At 39.2% G+C, this 21,392-nt stretch overlaps 1 protein-coding gene across 2 annotated transcripts in view; it reads right to left on the reverse strand.

Annotated features, from left to right (window-relative positions):
• The window catches only part of LOC150090760 (glucosidase 2 subunit beta-like), a 213,876-nt gene that overhangs the window by 175,910 nt on the left and 16,574 nt on the right, over positions 1 to 21,392 (reverse strand). For both annotated transcript variants that reach the window (XM_090372539.1, XM_090372533.1), the window contains exon 4: positions 18,162 to 18,219. In XM_090372539.1, the coding sequence (XP_090228665.1) occupies positions 18,162 to 18,219 (58 nt within the window). The remainder of the gene's footprint in view (positions 1 to 18,161; positions 18,220 to 21,392) is intronic.

Consider the following 21,392-nt stretch of genomic DNA (forward strand, 5'->3'; position numbering starts at 1 on the left):
TTTATCAATTTTAGAAAGAGAAAAATGTCGTCCATATCCTCACAATCTCCTAGAACACACTGTAATGATAACTGGCTGAAGTTATGAAAATGAGAGAAGAAAGCAGTTTTCCGTTCTTTCAGATATAACGGGCATTCCAGGATAATATGTTTTACTGTTAATGAGCATAAGCAGTTACTGCATTGTGGAGGATCATCGTTTGTTAGTAGGTAGCTATGAGTGAGGAATGTATGACCAATGCGTAATCTGGCCAGGATGGTTTCTTCCTTTCTGTTTCGTCTCAGACTGGATTGCCATTGCTTGGGTTCTCTCTTGATTTCAAGAAGTTTATTATTTGCTTGATCTTGCCACATGCGTGTCCACTCTTGTTTATACATCTGTTTGATAATGGATTTATGATCAATATAAGGAGTCCTGAAATTAGATGGTATCACATTTGTAGCACATTTAGCAGCTAAATCTGCCTGCTCGTTTCCTGGTATTCCAACGTGTCCAGGGATCCAAAAAATATTACTTGCTGTCCATGTCTGTGAAGTTCTAGTAGCTGTGTCCAAATTTTTTGTACCAGCGGATGACTAGGGAAGAATTTACACTGTAGAGCATTAACAGCACTTAACGAGTCCGTATATATGATGATGGATTTGGTATACGAGTCTTCTTTGATATTCTCTAGGGCTAGAACAATAACGTATAATTCTGAGGTATAAGTACTGCATTCAGACGGAAGCTGTCTGGAGATGGTGATATTTGGTAATACTACAGCGATACCAACTTTACTACCAATTTTGGATCCATCTGTATATATTTGAATGGAAGTGCTAAACTCAGAGGAGTGGGTCATATGAATTTGCCTAATGTTGAAATCTGGAAGGTTATTCTTTCCCCATTGCTGAAAGTGTCTATCAATATGTATCGAGGGCATCTGCCATGGCTGGGTTTCCATGCTAGTATCCTGAAATATGTTAGTGAAATTCAGATCCCAGCTTGTGATAAGAGTTTGAAGCCTAATTCCAGATGGTTTATTGAGCCGGGGTTTACTTTCATAAAGTTTACTCCATTTGGGCATAAAGAGATATTGCCATATGGGATGATGTGGAAGACTGCTGATTTTGGCTGTGTAATTTAGTAACAGAACTTGTCGTCGAAGATGTAGCGGTGGCTCATAGGCTTCGGTATATAGACTTAAGATTGGTGAAGTACGAAAAGCCCCCAGTGCAACTCGTAGGGCACTATGATGTGCGGGATCGAGCCATTTAAGTGCACTCGGTCTGGCCGAGTCATATGCAGGAGACCCATAGTCTAACCTGGATCTAATCAGCGATCGATATAGCTGTAGCAACACGTAGCGATCTGCGCCCCATGACACAGAAGAAATTACTCTCGGAAAATTTAGTTTTCTAAGACAACTTGTACGGATATGTTTTATATGCTCCAGGAAGTTTAATTTTTTGTCAAAAATTACACCAAGGAATCTAATACTAGGCTGGAAGGTAATACGATGAGAATCTAACTGTAGATCTGGATCAGGATGTAAAGAACGTTTGCGACAGAAGTGTACAGCAGTTGTTTTTGGTTTAGAAAGTCAATATCCATTGTTTTTGGCCCAAGAGACTATTTTGTTAATGGTACCTTGTAGTTGTCTTTCAATTAGTCGCATATTTTGACAGTGACATGAGATGGCAAGATCATCAGCATATAGGTATGCGTCAACTGTATTATATACACTTGGTTATGGCATCAATCCTAATGGCAAAGAGTGTGGTGCTCAACACTGAACCCTGGGGAACTCCCTCTTCTTGTACATATGCTCGAGAAAATGATGAATGGAATCGGACTTGAAATGATCTATTGCCTAGAAAGTTTTTAATGAATATCGGCAGATGACCCAGAAGTCCACATTTATGTAAGTCCTGATGAATCCCATATCGCCAAGTTGTATCGAAGGCTTTCTCTATGTCAACGCATATCATGACTAGGTGCTCGTTTCTGGGGAAAGCATTCCGGATATTTGTTTCTGCTTTGATAATGAGATCAAGTGTAGATCTTCTTCTCCGGAAGCCATGCTGGTTTGGACTTAGAATATTTTCCGTTTCTAGAAACCATGTCAATCTAGCGTTAACTATTTTTTCTAATGTTTTTCCCAGACAACTGGTTAGAGAAATAGGGCGGTAGTTTCTGGGATCTGTGTGGTCTTTTCCTGGTTTCGGGAAAGCTAGCACATAAGAATGGCACCAGCTAGCAGGGTAATACTCCTCTAGAAAAATTCTGTTATACAGTTGTAATAGGGCAGTTAATGAATCCTCACTTAAATGACAGATCATGGTGTAAAAAATTCCATCGGGGCCTGGAGCACTATTTTTTAATCGGGAAAGTGCACTGTGCAATTCAATCATGGTCAGAGGTAGGTTATACGAATATGGGATGGCAGTATTAAATTTTAGTTTGTATTTTTCTGTCTGGGATTTTACCAATTTAAATGCTGGTTCATATGTGGCAACAGCTGAAAGTGTTTCAAATGAAGTACCTAAGATATTGGCAATCTCTAGAGGTTCAGAAATTTCCTTCCCTCTTACAAGTAGAATAGGAGAAGTTGTTTGTGAGTATTTGTCATTAATTCGTTTGATTTTTTTCCATATTTTAGAAGTATCTGTGGATCTGTTTATGGTGGAAGCGAAACGTGCCCATGCTTCTTTTTTACTCTCTCGTCTTATATGACAAGCTTTAGCTCTGGCTCTCTTAAACTGTAGGAGGTTGGCTGTAGTTGGATATTTTCGAAACAGATTCCAGTACTTATTCCTTTCTTTTTTAGCATTGTTACATGCTTCATTCCACCACATTTTTGGATGAAGCCGGATTTTGGATGAAGATTTTGGAATAGCAGCCTCCGATGCTTTCATTATTTTTCGTGTAGTATACCTGACTGCAGAATCAATTGTGAGGGTTGTTATGATGGAAGTATCTATTCGAGCTATTTCCTGGTATTTTGTCCAGTTAGCCTTTTCAAATTTCCAGGTTGTCCTAATTTCTCTCTGGGGAGGAGAACTTGAGCTGAAAGTACAGATGATAGGAAAGTGATCACTACCACAAGGGTTATCAGTAACAGTCCAGTCTATGATAGGAAATATTGCTGGGGAGCATATTGAAAGATCAATAGCTGAACTTGAACCAGATGGAGAGTGTATGTATGTGTGATCACCAGTGTTTAGAATACTTAGATTATGTTTATCTAAAAATTTTTCTATTATCTGTCCTCTAGAGTCAAGATGTTGGGAACCCCATAGGGGGTGATGACCATTCCAGTCACCCATAATACAAAAGGGAATAGGTATTTGCTTTACTATATCATCTAAATCATCAAGGCTGTATGCATGGTTTGGCGATAGATACAACGAAACTAATGTTACTGTTATACCAATGGTGACACGAACTGCAACCGCCTCTAAAGATGTTTGCATGGGGATAGGTCTACAGGGAACTACAGAGTTCACTATGACTGCTACTCCTCCATGAGCTGAATTAGAGGAACTTCTATCTTTTCTATATATAGTATAATGCTTAATTGTCATGGATACTGTATTCGTGAGATTGGTTTCTTGAATACATACTGCAACAGGCTTATATTTACTTAATAGATCATAAAAGTCATCTACGTTAGCACGGAGCCCACGGGAATTCCACTGAATAACTGTACTCATTATTTGGTTTTAACTGGTGTCTGCTAACATCCGTGAAGTAGTCTGCTTACGCCCGTCTATTTTCCCCTTTTCCTTCTTTGAGAAAACTGGTCTGCCTGTGTTGATGTCATCTTCTGGATGAATTTCAAGAATTGTATCGTCTTCGCCTGCTTTTTCATCGATGTCCATGGTATCAGATCTGAGTTTGTATTTATCACTTCTTTCAGAGCTCTTGATTTGTTCTTTCTGTTGCTGTTTGGGATTCTTATCTGGAGGTACTGTTACTGGTGTATTTATTTCTTGAGTTACATATTTGGAGGGAGAGTGTTCCTTTGATGAAGCAAGTACTGATTTAGCCCAACCAGATATAGAGATATTTGGAGGGACTGAGCAGCCAGTTTGAGTTGATACTGAGCGTAGTCGTTGAGTAATTGATGCATATGTAGATGATTTAATAGGAATTGTAAATTGTTTTTTTGCCTCTTGATATGACACCTTATGCTCTATTTTATATTTCTGAATATTCTTCTCTTGTTTCCACTGATCGCAGTCCTTAGAGAAGGCAGAATGATTTCCATGGAAATTAGGACAGTTTTGAGTTTCCTTGTTACAATCGGTATACGTGTGTTCTTTAGAACCACAAGCAGCACAAGTGACTACACCTCTGCATACAGTTTGCGAATGACCAAATTTTTGGCACTTCAAGCACTGTACCGGATTGGGAATATAATGGTCGATCATGACATCTGAGGTATCCAGCCTTTATAGTTGTGGGGAGAATTGGTGTTTTAAAAGTCAGTATAACTGTCCGAGTAGGGACAAGCTCTCCATCTCTTTTGATCAAAATTCTTTTGGCGTGGATTACATTTTGGTTGTTTAATTCCTGGACAAGTTCATCTTCCGATACATTTAGGAGATCCCATTCTGATATTACCCCTTTAGAGGAGTTCAAGGTGGCATGTGGGGGTAACCTTTGTGGGAATTCCACCAAAGGCAGAAATTTTCAGGAGTCTCTCTGCATGTCTATGTTCATTCATCTCCACTAATAAATCTCCAGATCTTAATCGACGAACCATTTTTGGAGGGCCAGCCACATTTTCGAGACATTTCTGAATCAAAAATGGAGATAACTTACTCAGTGGTTGGTCTGTGGAGGAATGCAATATTAAAAAGAGAGGAGCAGAATAATCTGTCCCTTCTTTTTTTTGTCTCTTGGCATGGGATGGGTTTAAGTCGTGATCTAGGTCATGCCTATCTAGATCTGGATCAGTAGATCCGTAGCTGGACTGTTTTGTGTTTTCCATCACTGCTCCTTTTAGCCCTGGGAGAGTGGATTTCTTCTCCCAGACTTCCAGCCCCGCCATGTGGAGGCAGGAGCGGTGCCACCAGTGACCAAGCGATAAAGAGATTAGTTGTTAGTGTGTTAATAAGTTATTCCTATATACAAAAAGAAAGGTGTCTTGCCTTTCTGTCAAGTGAGCTAACTTCTTTACTTCAGAAGTGCAAAATTAAATAACTTCAGAAAAATAACACTATTCTATAATCAACCGCTCTTAAGTAAATCGCCTTCAAAATCGCTTAGAAATTGCTATAGTCACTCGCTTGGCACTCGGGGCCGGTTAAAATTGTAGACTTAATAGGTGCAGAACCTTTCACAGCTTCCCGAATTCTTTCTTTGTCCTTAAGTATCGTCGATACCGTGGAATGTGATAACTTCAAGTCACGTGCTATTGTATTCACTTTCTTTCCGCCTTTATACTGCTGGATAACTTTAATTTTACGCTCTAAATCAATAGTTTTCCGGCCGACCGGGCTAGCCGAGTGGGTAAAGTACCTGCCCGGCAACCCAAAGGTCGCGGGTTCGATTCCCGCCTCGGGCTTGGATCAAAGTACTGCAAAAACCTTGGGAGGTGCAATATGGCCACAGAAGCCGATGTGCCAACAACTACCAAATCAAAAAAAAAAAATAAAAATAAAAAAATTGTTTTCCTTGACTTTTTAGCTGGCATATATGTAGATGAAGGCATTTTCCTTTTACTAAACATTTTATGGGTATTTCAGTAGAATTTTAATTAATACACAACACGCAATAGATGCTTGAAAGCAACTGAGTGTATGCGAGAGAGAGCGACTGAGTGTATGTGCCTCAGGCCTCCCATCATCAATGTGCCTCCTCACCTGGGTTACGGGTGTCCTCAGTAGTGACTTCCTGATTTATTATTAATTTATTCATTTATTTATTTATTTGGTTTTTTTGTCGTCGTAAATGCGGCTGGTTGTAAGTCGACGACCAAATTATATATAAGATAAAACAGAAATAAAATAAGATAAAAGCATTAAAATACAACAAGATAAGAGAGTTAAAATATACATAATAAAAGCATTAAAATCCATAGATAACAGCTTTCGAAGTGGAGTGCCTCTTCATCAGCTAGTGCGTGAATGGTGTACTTCAGTATACAGGATGTCTCAAAAATATTGGAACAAACGTTTAGGTAACATCTAAAGGAATGTGAATTGCATAGGAACCCATAAACGGAAACGTCACCGTAAGTCGGTACACGGCGCTGTTCATCAGTTTGCGAGAGGGAAAATTTCTGGTTTACTCATTCAAGCAGTAGTCGCCGCACAAAGAGCATGCATCGATATACGAACTGTGAGCTGGCAGACATGCATCTAGTGTATGGATTAGCAGAGGGCAATGGACGAGCCACTCAACGAATTTATGGAGAATGCTTCCCAGACAGACACGTACCAGACCACCGTTTGTTTGCACGTGTGCATCAAAATTTGTGCGATTATGGGTCATTTAGAGGTAACAGGAGTAGTGCGGGCAGACCACGTTCGATGCGAACTCCCGACATGGAAGAAAGTGTGTTGAATGCCATCCAGAATAATCCTACTACTACTAGCACACATGCCGTTACCTCTGCCTTAGGAGTGTCTCGCTGCAGTGTACAGAGCGTGTCTGGCACGACGATTCCTTACACCCCTTTCATCTCCAAATGGTTCAGTTACTGCCCCCCCACAAGATCATCCTGCACGTGTGGCTTTTGCGCAGTGGTTTCTCCAAGAAAGTGTTCAAGACTTGAATTATCCAGCCTATGTTTTGTTCACGGATGAGGCTTATTTCACACTCGGGAAGGCTTATTCAATCAGCACAATGCTCATGTGTGGGCTCACGACAACCCACACGGTGTACACCCCCATGCGGCACGACATCGCTTCGCAATAAATGTGAGGGCAGGTATGGTCGGTGACTCCTTAATCGGCTCATACCTGTTACCATCCCGCATGAACTCCGCTAAATATCGGATCTTTCTTGAACAAGTTCTACCAGGGTTACTTGACGATGTTCCAGCAAATGTGAGACGCAACATTTAGTTTAAACATGACAGGGTGCCTGCCCATTATGGAAGGTGCGTTTTGGGCATCGATGGATTGGCCGTGGTGGACCCATTGCCTGTCCCCCATGCTCACCTGATTTATCGAGCCTTGATTTCTTTCTGTGGGGGCCCTCAAATCTATCGTGTATGAATCGCCTGTGGAGATGGAAATGGATCTTGTGGAGAGACTCGTCTGCGCTGCTGCTACTGTCAAAGAAACTCCAGGGGTGTTTGACTGTGTCCGCCAATCTGTGCTGCATCGGTATCACGCATGCATCGCATCTCATGGTGGAACATTCGAGCATCTGTTGTAACATCATAAAATGCATCCATCTCGTACTTCACTGTTAATATTATGTCAAATAAATGTTTGCCACTAATTACTGTCTTGTGTCATTTCTGCTTCTTGTGCCTCTGCTACTACTTTCCTGTGATGTTTTCGGTTATGGGTTCCTATGCAATTCACATTCCTTTAGAAGTTACCTACCTCCCCCTAAACATTTGTACCAATATTTTTGAGACACCCTGTATATTAATGGTTACAATAGCACAAGTCAGCTGGGCATGATCATGTATCACGAGTCTGGTGTCAATAAAGCAGAAATACGTACACATGATGATTGCCAGCGCCCATCACACTGCAATGCAGTACATTGAATAATTGGGTGTAAATGTACTCCCTCATCCAATTCATAGTACTATTATTGGTGGCTATGTGTAGTTCATGTGATTACTGCCAGCCATGAGCGCTGGCAGTAATCACATGAACAGTCAACGATTTCAATATCCCGTTGGGGATTAAGATTGTGCTGCTCAACCCAATAATGTTCGGCGACTGCGGAGCGTTCGAAATTAGTGGTTCACAGAGCCACCTCATGCTCAGAAACCCGATCTTTTAATCTTCTACCAGACTTGCCTACATAACACTCCCCACAATCTGGACACGTAATACGGTATACGGAACCACTCCGCAGGAAAGGAAGAACTGGTGTTTTCACCTTAGAAATAATCGATTGTAATTTCCTCCCCGGAAATTGCACACATCGTATATGATAGTGATGCAAAATCCTAACAAGATGTTAATACGCCCGGATAATAGGGGATGTAGGCGGTAGAGATAAATTGATTGATGCGAGGTGAGTTAGATTTCGTAACAAATTCATGAGTCTGAAGCTCACATCTATCTAGAACATGAGGTGGATAGCCACAATTTGAAAGCTCTGCCCTAATTTTAGAAATCTCCAACTGCCTGTCACCAGTCAGTTGTAATTGGATAACCAATTACAAAAAACAGTTGGCAAACCATAAGATGGAAGCTTGTTTAGAAGACCTCTATGCCAAACACATTCGAAAGCTTTTGAGATGTGAAGAGCAACTCCTTTTGTTTCACAAAACTTTTCCACTGAATTTGTTCATAAATAGATAACATAAGCCAGAATATCACCAGTTGATCGACACTGACGGTATCCATACTTTTGATCGTTGATCAGATGGAAGATTTCAAAATAATTTAAGAGTTGCTGGTTGATTGATTTCTCTATTACTTTAGAAAGAGTAGAAGTAATTGCAAGGGAACAATAATTGGATGGGAGTGATTTGTCACCCTTTTTAGGAACAGGCTGGATATGAGCAAATTTCCAAGCAGAGGGGAAAAACACCTTTGGAATAAGAAAGTGAAAAAAGTGATTATTCCCTTGTATAAGGCAATAGTCAGGCCGCACCTTGAGTACTGTATACAGGTCTGGAGGCCTCATTTCAAGAAGGATGTAGAGCTGCTGGAACGAGTACAGAGAAGGGCAACAAGGTTAGTGAACGGAACGAAGAGTTGCTCTTACGAAGAAAGGTTTAAGTTTTGCAAATTACAGTGTCTGGAGACTAGGCACCAGCGAGGTGATCTGATAGAGGTGTACAAAGCCTTGAATGGTTTGAGCATGCTCAATGCTGATGGGATACTGCCTTTTGCTCAGAATAATCACCTGAGAGGGCATAAATTCAAATTGATGAAAGACAGATGTAGGACAGATGTGCGGAAATTTGCCTTTAGCCAGCAGGTAGTTGGTTGGTGGAACAGACTTCCATCCCTTGTTGTGGAAGTTGATAGCCTAAATAAATTTAAGGCTCAGATGGACAGGTATTTCGAACGAACGGAGGGGTGAAGTGGAAGTGTTTTTTTTTTTTTTTTTTGGCTGATGCTGCATAAGCTTGCTTTCTTGAATCATATGCCTCTACTAATGCTAAAAGGTAGCAAAAAGAACTGGAGTAAGTTCAGCACAGGTTTTGAGAACAAGTGGAGAGATACCACCAGGACCAGGAGCTTTCTTTGCATCAAGATTCGTCAAAATCTTTCTGACATCCTTTTGATGGAAGACCACAGGAGGCATTGAATGGAGCATGCTAGGAATGGTGGTACGTGTTTTACCAAGATCATTAATACATGAGTTGGAAGAAAAATGGGATGCTAGCAGGTTAACTTTATCCTTGGCTGAAGTGACAATAGAACCATCTCGTTTTGACAGAGGTGGGGACAGAGATGGGTAAAATGTTGCGGCCAATGGCTTTGGCAAGAGACCAGAATGCTCGGCTACTATTAGGGCAAGAAGCAAGTTTTCTACTCTTAGCCTGTTCAAAATCTAGTTTGGATTGATAAATAACTGCTTTACAATTGTTGTGAGGTTTGGTGTAGGTTTACAATATGCAACATTCTTCTCTTGAACAGCCTTAGCACATTTATTGGAAAACCAAGGTTTAGATAAAGGACAAGATTTTAAAGTGAATTTGGAATAAAGAATTCCATTACTGCAAGAATAATTTCACTGACACTATCTCAGCAAACATTGACATCAGAAGTTTTGAATCAGTAATCCGACCAAGGAAAAGAAATCTTGCAGGTCATTCCATTTTGCATTCTTGTAATGCTAAACAACAAGAGGTTGGGAATAGCCATGAGATAAAGGCTCCATTGGAGAGCAAGACAATCACCAAGTTGTGATCTGAGGTGCCTAAAGGACCATCCAACTTTGACCATGTACTTAGAAGGGTTGCGTGTCGGCTGTATAGTTAGGACTGTCCAGTATTCTTTTAGGTAAATGAACAATCTGTGCGAGGTCATTAGTAATTGCAAAAGCTCTCAGCATCTCAACCAGCTGGGTCTGTGTGATTAGAAAACGGAAGCCAGCTGGAGTTGTGAACATTAAAATCACCAAGGAAAATTACCTCACTGTTAGGAAAGTTGAACTGGAGAAAGTCAAGTTGCAAAGAGAGGAAGTCAAACAGTTCCAAGTGATTACTGGAGTTGGGAGAATGGTAGAGACAATAGATGAATTTGACAGAATGAGGTAGAGAGATTTTAAGCCAGAGAAGATTGAAAAGAGGAGATTCCAAATTACCAAATCTCTGACAGGGATATCGGAATGGACATATGCACAAGTAGCATATGCACATGCTGAATGCATCAAGAGTGAGCTACACATTCAGAAACTTCCCGACTTATGTAATACTTAAGGAAATTCGACTTAATTTGGTGAAAATTAAAAAAAAATTGTGAAAACGTATTTTGCATCTCATAGGAATAAATGGAGGTATCGTGAAAACATCATACTGTGAACCCAATAACACTTGTTTTTTTTTGGTAATTCGTTCCAAGTCCTTGGAAGTTGAAATTTTTGCTATGTTACTAAGTTATCTATTTCTCCAAAAGGTCATATGTATAATGGAAATTGCGCTACCCTTTCATCGTTATCATATATTCCGTTATAAGAATCAATTTTGAACACCTTTGTGATATTTTTCTAAAGCATGTTTCTGGAGGTCACAACCATAAAACAAAACCAATTTGCATTTTCCGGTTTATTGGGCTTTCCTGTTAGCGCAATCTATTATAAACAGGTAGTAAACGCGATCTTATTGCATTTGCGATAATAATGATTGTGTGGGTTTTTACGCTGTTATAGCGAAATCTTCAATCATATAAAAAACAAATTTTCATTCCTATTTACTTATTACAATGGTGAAGGGAAAGGGACCAATGGAAAGTGCAAGTGCTGGCAGTGCTAGGAAACCAAACAAAGTTGATTTAGAACTGAAGATGATTAACTAAGAACTACAAAGCATTTATAAAATATGATCTTTTGTAAATATGTCATTTATTGCATGGATCTAGGTCTCGCTGCTTCAACAGTGAATACTATTTTAAAGTACAGTATAAAAGAATGTGTAAAAGGGTTGATCAATGCACTTAAGATCAACAGTGATCACAAATCAGTGTTCAGGTGCTATATCGAAGAGGGAAAAGCTATTAATAATATGGATGGAAAATCAGATCCAGAATTTAGTGCACCCGGGTCTAATGATCATTCAAGCAAAAGCAAGAAGTATTTATGAAGATATTAAGGGTAAGTACGGCGAACCCCAACCCAGGTTCGTGGCAAGCAACGTGTGGTTTAATAGGTTCAAGCATCGTGCTGGTTTCTACAATGTTAAAGTATGCAGGCCGACCGGGCTAGCCGAGTGGGTAAAGTACCTGCCCGGCAACCCAAAGGTCGCGGGTTCGATTCTCGCCTTGGGCTTGGATCAAAGTACTGCAAAAACCTTGGGAGGTGCAATATGGCCACAGAAGCCGATGCGCCAACAACTACCAAATCAAAAAAAAAAAAAAAAAAAGTATGCAGTGAAGTTGCCAGTGCCCATTCTGCAGCTGCAGAGAAATTTTGTGATGTTTTGGAAAAAAAATTATTGATGAAGGCAGATATCCAACGCAGCAAATTTTTAATGTTGATGAGACTGCTCTGTATTGGAAAAAAATGCCAGATCGAACATACATGCCAAAGAAGAAAATACAATGCCAGGTTTCAAGGCATCAAAAGATTGGGCCACGATTTTGCTTGGGGCTAATGCAGCTGGAGACTACAGATTAAAACCACTGCTTGTGTACCATTCTGGAAATCCTCGTGCATTTGTAGGCATTAATAAAGCCACCCTACCCGTGCATTTCCGATCGAACCAGAGAGCATGGATAACAATATCTCTCTTTGAGGATTGGTTCAAATGCTGCTTCATTCCCGAGGTTGAAAAATATTGTAAAGACGACGTTCCTTTCAACATTTTGCTTCTATTACATAATGCTCCTGGACATCCTACACATCTAGATGATTTCAATTCAAATGTGAGAGTCACATTTTTACTGCTAAACACGATTTCATTCATCCAACCTAGGATCAGGGTGTTATTTCGAATTTAAAAGCATACTATTTACGCACAACATTTGCTGAGGCATTGTCTGCAGAAGACAATGAGAAAAATTTTACATTAAGAGACTTTTGGAAATCTTACAGTATTTACCACGCCATCTTAAACATTAATAAGGCCTCGGCGGAAATTACTAAAAGTTGTTTAAATGGTGCAGGGAAGAAAATATGTCCATGCCATATTTTGTATTGGAAAAAAATGCCAGATCGAACATACATGCCAAAGAAGAAAATACAATGCCAGGTTTCGAAGGATTCGTAAAAGGCTTCGAAGGATTTGAAAAAGACTAATCATAGAAGAGGTTACAGATAACATTGTAAAGGCTGCAGAACTACTTCAGTTGAGGTTGATGCCAAAGACATGGAGGAGTTAATAGAGGAAGAAGAAGAAGAAGAGAAGGAATTATCTAACAAAGAACTTATTGACTTGCAGGCAGTGATAGCTTGAGCTTCATCAGCATTTTCATCAAAGAAGAAAATGCCAATGAAGCTCAAGATGAACCAAACGAAGAGCCAAGACACTTCATCACCAGAGAGATGGCAATGGCATTTCGTAAAATTGCATCAGCAATGGTGAGGTGTGAGACGGATCCTGACAGGGAACAATTCTTAAAAGTTAACAGAGGGGGTGAATCATATGCTTGCTTGCTACAAAGAAATCTAAGATGAAAAGAAAAAAGCCATTGTCCAGTCATTCATTAATATGTTCTTTCGCAAGGTTGAGCAGCCGACCCCTTCTAAATCTCCACAGCCCTCAACCTCCGCAGTGGTGTACTTATCAGCTCAAGATGTCGATTCTGGCAACGATGCTCGGGAGGTAAAACTTCTGATGTTATGCCTGTCTCCTCTCTTTTTCTGCAATTTTATAGTTTTGAAATTTTTTAAATGCACACTTTTGTAATTTTTCCTGTGCACAAGATAAATTTAATAAATACAATAAATAATTCTATTTACATGTTCGTCAAAAATTTATTTTTTGGGTCATTCAATTCAGCGAGCACAGTTGTGAGTGCTGCACAAGCATGGGGGAAATTCCGACTTATGTAGTGTTCCACTGAACGCACCCTTATGTAATTCGGAGAATTCCTGTATTTAGCAAACTTCGATTTATTTTCATTCATACTGGAGCCAATTTCTATAACATAATTGTACAAAACAGCGTTATTGTATTATGGTCAGGTTATAGAAATTTCCATAAGAAAAAGCTTGCACTTCAGAAATTCGCTGTGTAGCCACTACACCATGCTAGATTGCCACAGCAGAGTTTGTGGAGGCTGCATGGTATATGCATCAACATTCAGCTACAGACTTGGCCAAAGTGCAGTTTGTTTTTCTGTTCTTGTACTTACCCAAGTACTTTACCTAAGTTTGGTTCTAATAGCCTTGGAATATGCTTCGATTCTGTAGTCTCCCACTTTTCCATTGCAAATCACAGCACTTAAAAAATTTCAAAAAACTGCTGTTAAACAAATGTTAGGAATGGATGGTGAAATTTTCTATTTTAAACAGCAGTATTCAGCTTATCTCAAGAGATATAGAGAAATATGTAGAGACATAACTAATTTAAAATTTTTTTTATGCTTTATGTAATTCCCTAAATTCCAAGGCTATCTTATCAGCAGTACATTTCCATGCTCCCTTCAAAGACAACTGACAACATGGATTCTTTAGATTCTAAAAAAAGATTACAGTAGATTTAGTCCTTTATCACGAAGACAAACTAGTTTTCTTATAAATATATATTTTTTTATTATAAAAAGGCGAAAACCCAATGATTTTATCAAGCTCATTTTTTTTATCCTTTCTGCATAGTTTGATTTTATTACTCCATTAATCAAAATATCTCTTATATAAAATTTTATTATTTAGAGTTTCACTACTTTATATTTCTTGATTTTTGATGTGAAAACATCTTTGATGGTGCCTAGTAAATTTTGGACTGAAGTAAAACCAATCTGTCACGATTTTGTGATAGGGAAATGACGTCATTTGATGTCATTTCAAGTTTTTCGATTTGATCGACAAACTGGAAATGACAATTTTGTGACATGTCACAAAATCAGAACAGAATAATGAATTCCAATGGGACGGAATAGGTGTTAATGATGGAAATGACGTCAAGGTCTGTCAATTTTGTCGACAAACTGGAAACCACAAATTTGCAACATGTCATTTGCGTGTTGCAAAATCACATGTAGACCGGATTTTGTCGATTTGAAGCACTATTCATACTACAAGGCATGAATGGTGCTTCAACTCAATGTTTGTTGTTTAATCAGTGCTATTTTCTTGTAGCATGTGATGTTTGTGAGTTTGAAGCTTGATGTTCCCCGAAGCCTCGCTAGCAGAGACAGACACTAACTTGTTGATCATTGTGATGGTATCTTCTTTGTTCTCATCCAAAGGATCTCTGGGTGAGAACAAAGAAAAATGTGTGCGTGTGAACTACCATGACGTTGAGATTCTATGCACTTGAAAAAGTTGACCACGTAAAATTGACCAAAAGGGCTATAACGCTTCGACTGCAATATGTTCATAATTACATCCACAATCTTGAAGTATATCGCACAGGCTACATCATCTTCATTCACTAGTGTCGCCTTCTGCATTTGAAGTCAATGTCGCTCGCATCATCCTCACTAATATTGCACCCCTTCTTTCTGTAGCTTGTACAATTGCTGAAGCAAGTGAGGCCAACCAATTTCATTGGCACTCACAGTCAAGAACATTGTAGGTTTAGCGAGCTGTCTAATCATGGCAAATAGATCGCACTTACGTAGAGTTTGGAATTGTCCTTAGGAAGGCCAAATTTGGTTTCGATTCAGTTGTTAATGTATTCATTGGATTGAACTTACTCGGGGGTCAGTTTGGTATCTTTACCTATGTTTCTGAAAGCCACCATCAAAGAGTCATTCTCAATCTCATTACATTCATTACTACTACATAAAGGAGATGATATGGAGTAACTGCACGTCGGTCAGATAGTCTGAGCTCGCTCTTTGCCATCATGAATGGAATCACATGCATTGGATATTCAGAAAGTTCAGAACTTTCTGAATATCCAAGATAAATGCTGGGAAAGGCCAATTCCTCTGTGTGCTTTTCAAATAGTAAGCTCTGTGGTACATTAGTTTCTCCTGGGGCGATTCTAAGATATTTATCACTCCACAACGTTTGCTGTTGAGTGATGAGACTTTCCTTGGTCAGAACCGCTTCACTTATGCCATCTTGAGCCAAATTAATTTCCATGTGACTGTCATCAAAGAATGGCTGATCTTTCATGATTTGATATAATCGATAGAAAAGCGTGCTGAACAAATATAGAAGCCATGCTTTAACCACTCGCTTTCTTACTAACCCGAAAAATAGCCTGACTTTTGTATTTTCTTGAGTTTTATATGCACGTTTATACAATGATCATCATCAATCTCCCTTGGCAAGCGATGAACCATCATGTTGAAAGAAATTGATCACTTAGCCCAGAATGCCATATTGTCTGTATGCGTGTCTCAGGCACCTTATTTGATTGAATGGTAGGCGAGGAAAAATAAGCCTCTCTGTCACTAAATCCAACTTCGGCAAATGCGATGGAATTTCTGGGTAGACAAAGCTTTCGACAATTGGATAGTGCTGGAATGGTGTTGTTCTTAAGTGATCCTCTGCAGCTATTACACACAAGGATCCCATCGACGTCAATATTGGGAAATGCAGTGCACATCAATGGTGCATCTTTAGCAGCTGGTTTCTTTGTGTCGTTTTTGAACCATAGATAATCACAAATGTAGCATACAGAACAGAAATCATTTTTCATAAATCTGCTTTTGAACTCTTGATGTGCGTTCTTATGTAAATAGTAGTCGGTGTAAAGGAAAGGAGCTTGATCGTTGAAGCTCATCTACTCCGCAATTGGAGAAATGTTCTGCTGTACATAATTAATACTCACTTCGGATACATTGTTGTTAGATGGAGTGGCATTGCTAGTTGAAGGCACTGCTAAATCCAACATTTGATTTTCTGTTTGTCTTTTACGCAATCTCGATAGTCTTTTTGATTCTTGCGAGCTCATTACTGCCTCCATCTTTATTTTCTTAAGTTGGCCTGCTCAATACTCTCGACAACGCTCTGCATTTTCGGCATTGTTGAACACTCAGCTATAGCAGTATAGCATTCAGTCCCTTTCACTAATCAGAAAATTACTGAAGTGAAAACAACTATAGCGGCACCTAACAATGGAATGTAACAAAAATGTGGATTGCAAGAATACAAATACTTGTATTGTTGCAATCATGATTGTGACATCATACTATTCATCAAATGGGTAATTAGGCTATCAACTTGTATTTCGCTAACCTCTTTCAAACGTTGATTCGGTAGAGTAAGTAGCAGGCGTGAGCATGAAACGTTACATCGTTCATACTAAATATTTCGGACTGAAGTATGATGGTAATGTCACTAACGTTGATTCGGTAGGATAAGTAGCAGGAGTGAGCATAAAACATTACATCATTCATAACTTTGGTTCTAGCTGTTCAATTTTAAAACAGTTCTGATTTTTGTCAAAGATGTTTTCACATAAAACATCTTTTGTGCGTACAGGGTACACAATGAGGGTTTTTTTTTTTTTTTTTTTTGGCTGATTCTGTATATAACCTTGCTTTCTTGCATCGTATGCCACTACTAATGCTAATGCTAAATATCAGAAACAACAGATATAACTAATGCTAGATATCAGAAACCCAGTACTGAACCCTGTGTAACTCTAATCAAAACCCCTTCAGTCATTTATAGCCATCCTTTGCCATATATCATTAAATTATTCTTTTATCCACCATGAAACCTTTCCACTAATAGCACATTATTGCAGTTTACATAAAAGGTGTTCATATGAGATGGTATTAAAATTATTAGTCAAGTCTAATATACTAAAGATTATTCTTTGCATTCAGTTCTTCTGTAATAACCTCATATTAGTTTATCAGATTAGTTAAATGTGATTTTCCTTTCTCATAAAACTCCATTCCTTTACAGATGATCCTGAAGCTCTTCTGTATAGTGAAGAACTATATTCAGGGGCATTCCTAGGATATGTGGCACCTGGGTACCAATCGCAATTTGGTGCCCCTCTTTAAAATTTTCTTCATATGTGTATGCAAGTTTCAGGTTTTCAGGCACCCCTTGAATGTTGCCGCCCGGGTGCAGTGCACCCCTTGCACCCTTGGGACAGCTCGCCCCTGACTATACTTGATACTTCTCTGGTGATCTCCAAGTTTGAATCCTGTCAAAGAATAAAGGAATGGAGATTTTACCTGAATCTAGGAATGTGCTCATTATAATCAATAAAGGGTTGGCAATCTATTCTTCTGCTTCCATTAATATCGGTAGATAAATCTTCAGTGAATGCACAATCCTCTCTGAAAACTGTTATTGCACAAATAGCATTGTTAGGCCTATTTTAAGTACAAATAACAACCAAACTGTATGTTATTTGTAGTTCTATCCCTTTCCACCCCTTCTATCCCTTTCAAATATTCATCCTCTTTTTGAGAAAAAAAACAGGAATTTTTACATTGAGGTAACATTTTTGAGAAATACACAGCAATATTTAAAACACATAATTCTGATTGACAATAACAGTATTCCTCACAACACATTAAACAGATTAATTTTATGACATAATGAGGATCAGCTCCTTATTATGTTTCACTTCTTAAAGTAATGATTTTAGTAATGAGTGGATGGGTGAAATAAGGGTTTTTTTGGATGATGATATATAAGCTTGCTTTCTTGCATCATGTGCCTTTGCTAATGCTAATGCAATTTAGTGGGGGTTTCATAGCATTCAAAAATCTGTTACTTACTTGCAATTATTCAGGCATTCGGTACGGCTGCCATACTCATCACTTGCATCACAGCAGTCTAAGAAATGAGGAAAAATGTTTGAGAAGAATTTACTAACAAAATACATGTAACACATGTCTTACAAACTGCAGTCGATTTAATCCCAATATTAACATACATGTTATCAGTAATTTAAAAACGTAAATTTTAAAAATAAATTACTGAATTTCAACAAACTTTATTTAAAACAAATGCATTGTAGTCGTTCTACTGCTCAGTTACTGCACATTCCATTAATATACATCCAGTGACACCACATATTCATAATGATACTGGTTGTCTGATGCACATACATACACTGCTTACCATTAATATCCTGACACCCTTCCTTTAATAGCTGGTCACATCCTACACAAGCACTATGTGTCAGACACAACTATAAATATGCCCATAGACCACTGAGGAGACAGTAACATGATTGTGTATACAAGACGCCACAATCAATAGAGTTAACAGGTTTCCTATGTGAAATGATAACAGAGAGCAACATAAATAATCAGTCCATACGTGACACTTAAAAAACAGCACAGATCATGAAACAACTCAGAAAACTTCCAAAGCTGATGAAACATGGCAAGAGAGCCCTGGTCACATCCTACACAAGCACTATGTGTCAGACACAACTATAAATATGCCCATAGACCACTGAGGAGACAGTAACATGATTGTGTATACAAGACGCCACAATCAATAGAGTTAACAGGTTTCCTATGTGAAATGATAACAGAGAGCAACATAAATAATCAGTCCATACGTGACACTTAAAAAACAGCACAGATCATGAAACAACTCAGAAAACTTCCAAAGCTGATGAAACATGGCAAGAGAGCCCTGCAAAGAATTGTCTATTTGGAACACAAGACATTGTTGCAGCACACACAGGCCCTTAGTGAGATGACTGGGACAAATATCAACACAGTACAGTATGCAGCATAATGTGCATTACCACTATCATGTAGCTGACCACAAGCCACTACTAATTACTCTGACTAATGCCAGATACCATCTGGATTGGTGTAAGGCCTACCATCCTTGGATTGGAGTGATGAGTCATGGTACATGGTCAACCAGACTGACAGCCATATCACATGAAGCCTACCAGTCCAGCAGGTAACTCAGAGAAAGCTACCTGCCGGACTGTATAGTTCCAAGAATAGTTTGGCAGAGGCAGTGATTGTCTGGGGCTTTTTTGCCTGGTTTCGCCTGGGACCAATGGTGAGGTTGGCCATGAATGCTGTGGCCTATTTAGACATCCTGGACAATAATGCATTACAATGCGAAATCAAAACCTAAACTTTATTGCTGTTGTAGTATGCATTCTCACAGTGTTAGTATTAATATTGACAAATGATGCAAGAAAGCAAGCGTATACAGCATCAGCAAAAAAAACTTCCCATTTCACCTATCCATTCCCTCCAATAGTTTGCCAAGTTCTACCTGAAATTTATTTAAACTATCCACTTGCACAACAACAGGTGGAAGTTTGTTCGAGCAATCAACCACTTACTAGCTAAAGGCAAACTTCTGCACATCTATTCTACACACATCCTTCCCTAATATAAATGTATGCTCCCATTTGCTTAATCAGAGCAAGAAGAATTCCATCAGCAGTGAGCTTGCTCAATCCATTCAAAGCCTTAAACACCTCAATCAGATCACCCTGTCAGATCACCAGACACTGGAATTTGCAGGACTAAAGCCTTTCTTGGTAAGAGCACCCCTTTGTTCCCCTCACCAATCTCAATGACCTTCTCTGTACTCATTACAACAGCTCTACATCCTTTCTAAAATGAGTCCTTCAGATCTGTTGCAGTACTAAAGATGCAACTTGACCATTACCTAATACAATGGAATAATCACCTCCTTATCTCTGCTAGCAAAATTCCTTTACATTAATGACAAAACCCCATGAGGTCTCCTGGGTCTTTTTCATTTTCCACTACCCTGAATTTTGTAGAAGTCGTTTTATACTAATGTTGTTTACCATGTGGCTCAGATGATTCCTTTCGCCTCGAAGGTGGTACTTGTGCATATGTCTGTTCTAATATTCCCTGTCAGAGACTTGGCAATTTGGAATCACCTCTCTTTGATCTTCTCTGGCTTAAAATCTCTCTACCTCACTGTGTCAAATTCATCTGTTGTCTCCACCTTTCTCCCAACTCCACTAATCACTTGGAGCTCTTTGACTTCCTCTCTTTGCAACTTGACTTTCTCCAGTCCAACTTTCCTAACAGTGAGGTAATTTTCCTTGGTGATTTTAATGTTCACAACTCCAGCTGGCTTCCGTTTTCTAGTCACACCGACCCAGCACGTCGAAATGCTGAGGCTTTTGCAATTACTAATGACCTAGCACAGATTGTTCATTTACCTACAAGAATACCGGACAATCCTAATCATACAGCCAATACGCTTGATCTTTTTCTCACAAACAACACTTCTAAGTACACGGTCGAAGTGAGAGGTCCTTTAGGCACTTCAGATCACAACTTGGTGATTGTCTCTTCTCCAATGGAACCTTTATCTCATGGCTATTCCCAACCTCGTGTTGTTTGGCATTACAAGAATGCAAAATGGGATGACCTGAGAGACTTCTTTTCTTCTTTTCCTTGGTCAGATTACTGTTTCAAAACTTCTGATGTCAACGTTTGCTCAGATCGTGTAGTGAAATTATCCTTGTAGGAATGGAATCCTTTATCCCACACTCCACTATAAAATCTCGTCCTTTATCTAAACCTTGGTTTTCCAATAAATGTGCTAAGGCTGTTCAAGAGAAGAATGTTGCATATCGTAATTGGCTTGTTTCTAATTCTTCAGTTTCATTTTCTGCCTACACCAAAGCTCGCAACAGTTGTAAATCAGTTATTAATCAGTCCAAACTAGAGTTTGAACAGGCTAAGAGTAGAAAACTTGCTTCTTGCCCTAATGGTAGCCAAGCATTCTGGTCTCTTGCCAAAGCTATTGGCCGCAACTTTTGCCCATCTCTGCTACCACCTCTGTCCAAACCAAATGGTTCTGTTGTCACTTCAGCCAAGTTTATCCTTGCTAGCATCTGACCTGCTGACCTGCAAGCTGACCTGCTAGCATCCCATTTTTCTTCCAGCTCATATATTAATGATCTTGGTAAAACACCTCCCACCATTCCCAACACGCTCCATTCAATGCCTCCTGTGGTCTTCCGTCAAAAGGATATC

This window comes from Mastigoproctus giganteus, chromosome 1 (assembly GCF_048544385.1).
Source record: "Mastigoproctus giganteus isolate SK-2022 chromosome 1, ASM4854438v1, whole genome shotgun sequence".
Classification (NCBI taxonomy): Eukaryota; Metazoa; Arthropoda; class Arachnida; order Uropygi; family Thelyphonidae; genus Mastigoproctus; species Mastigoproctus giganteus.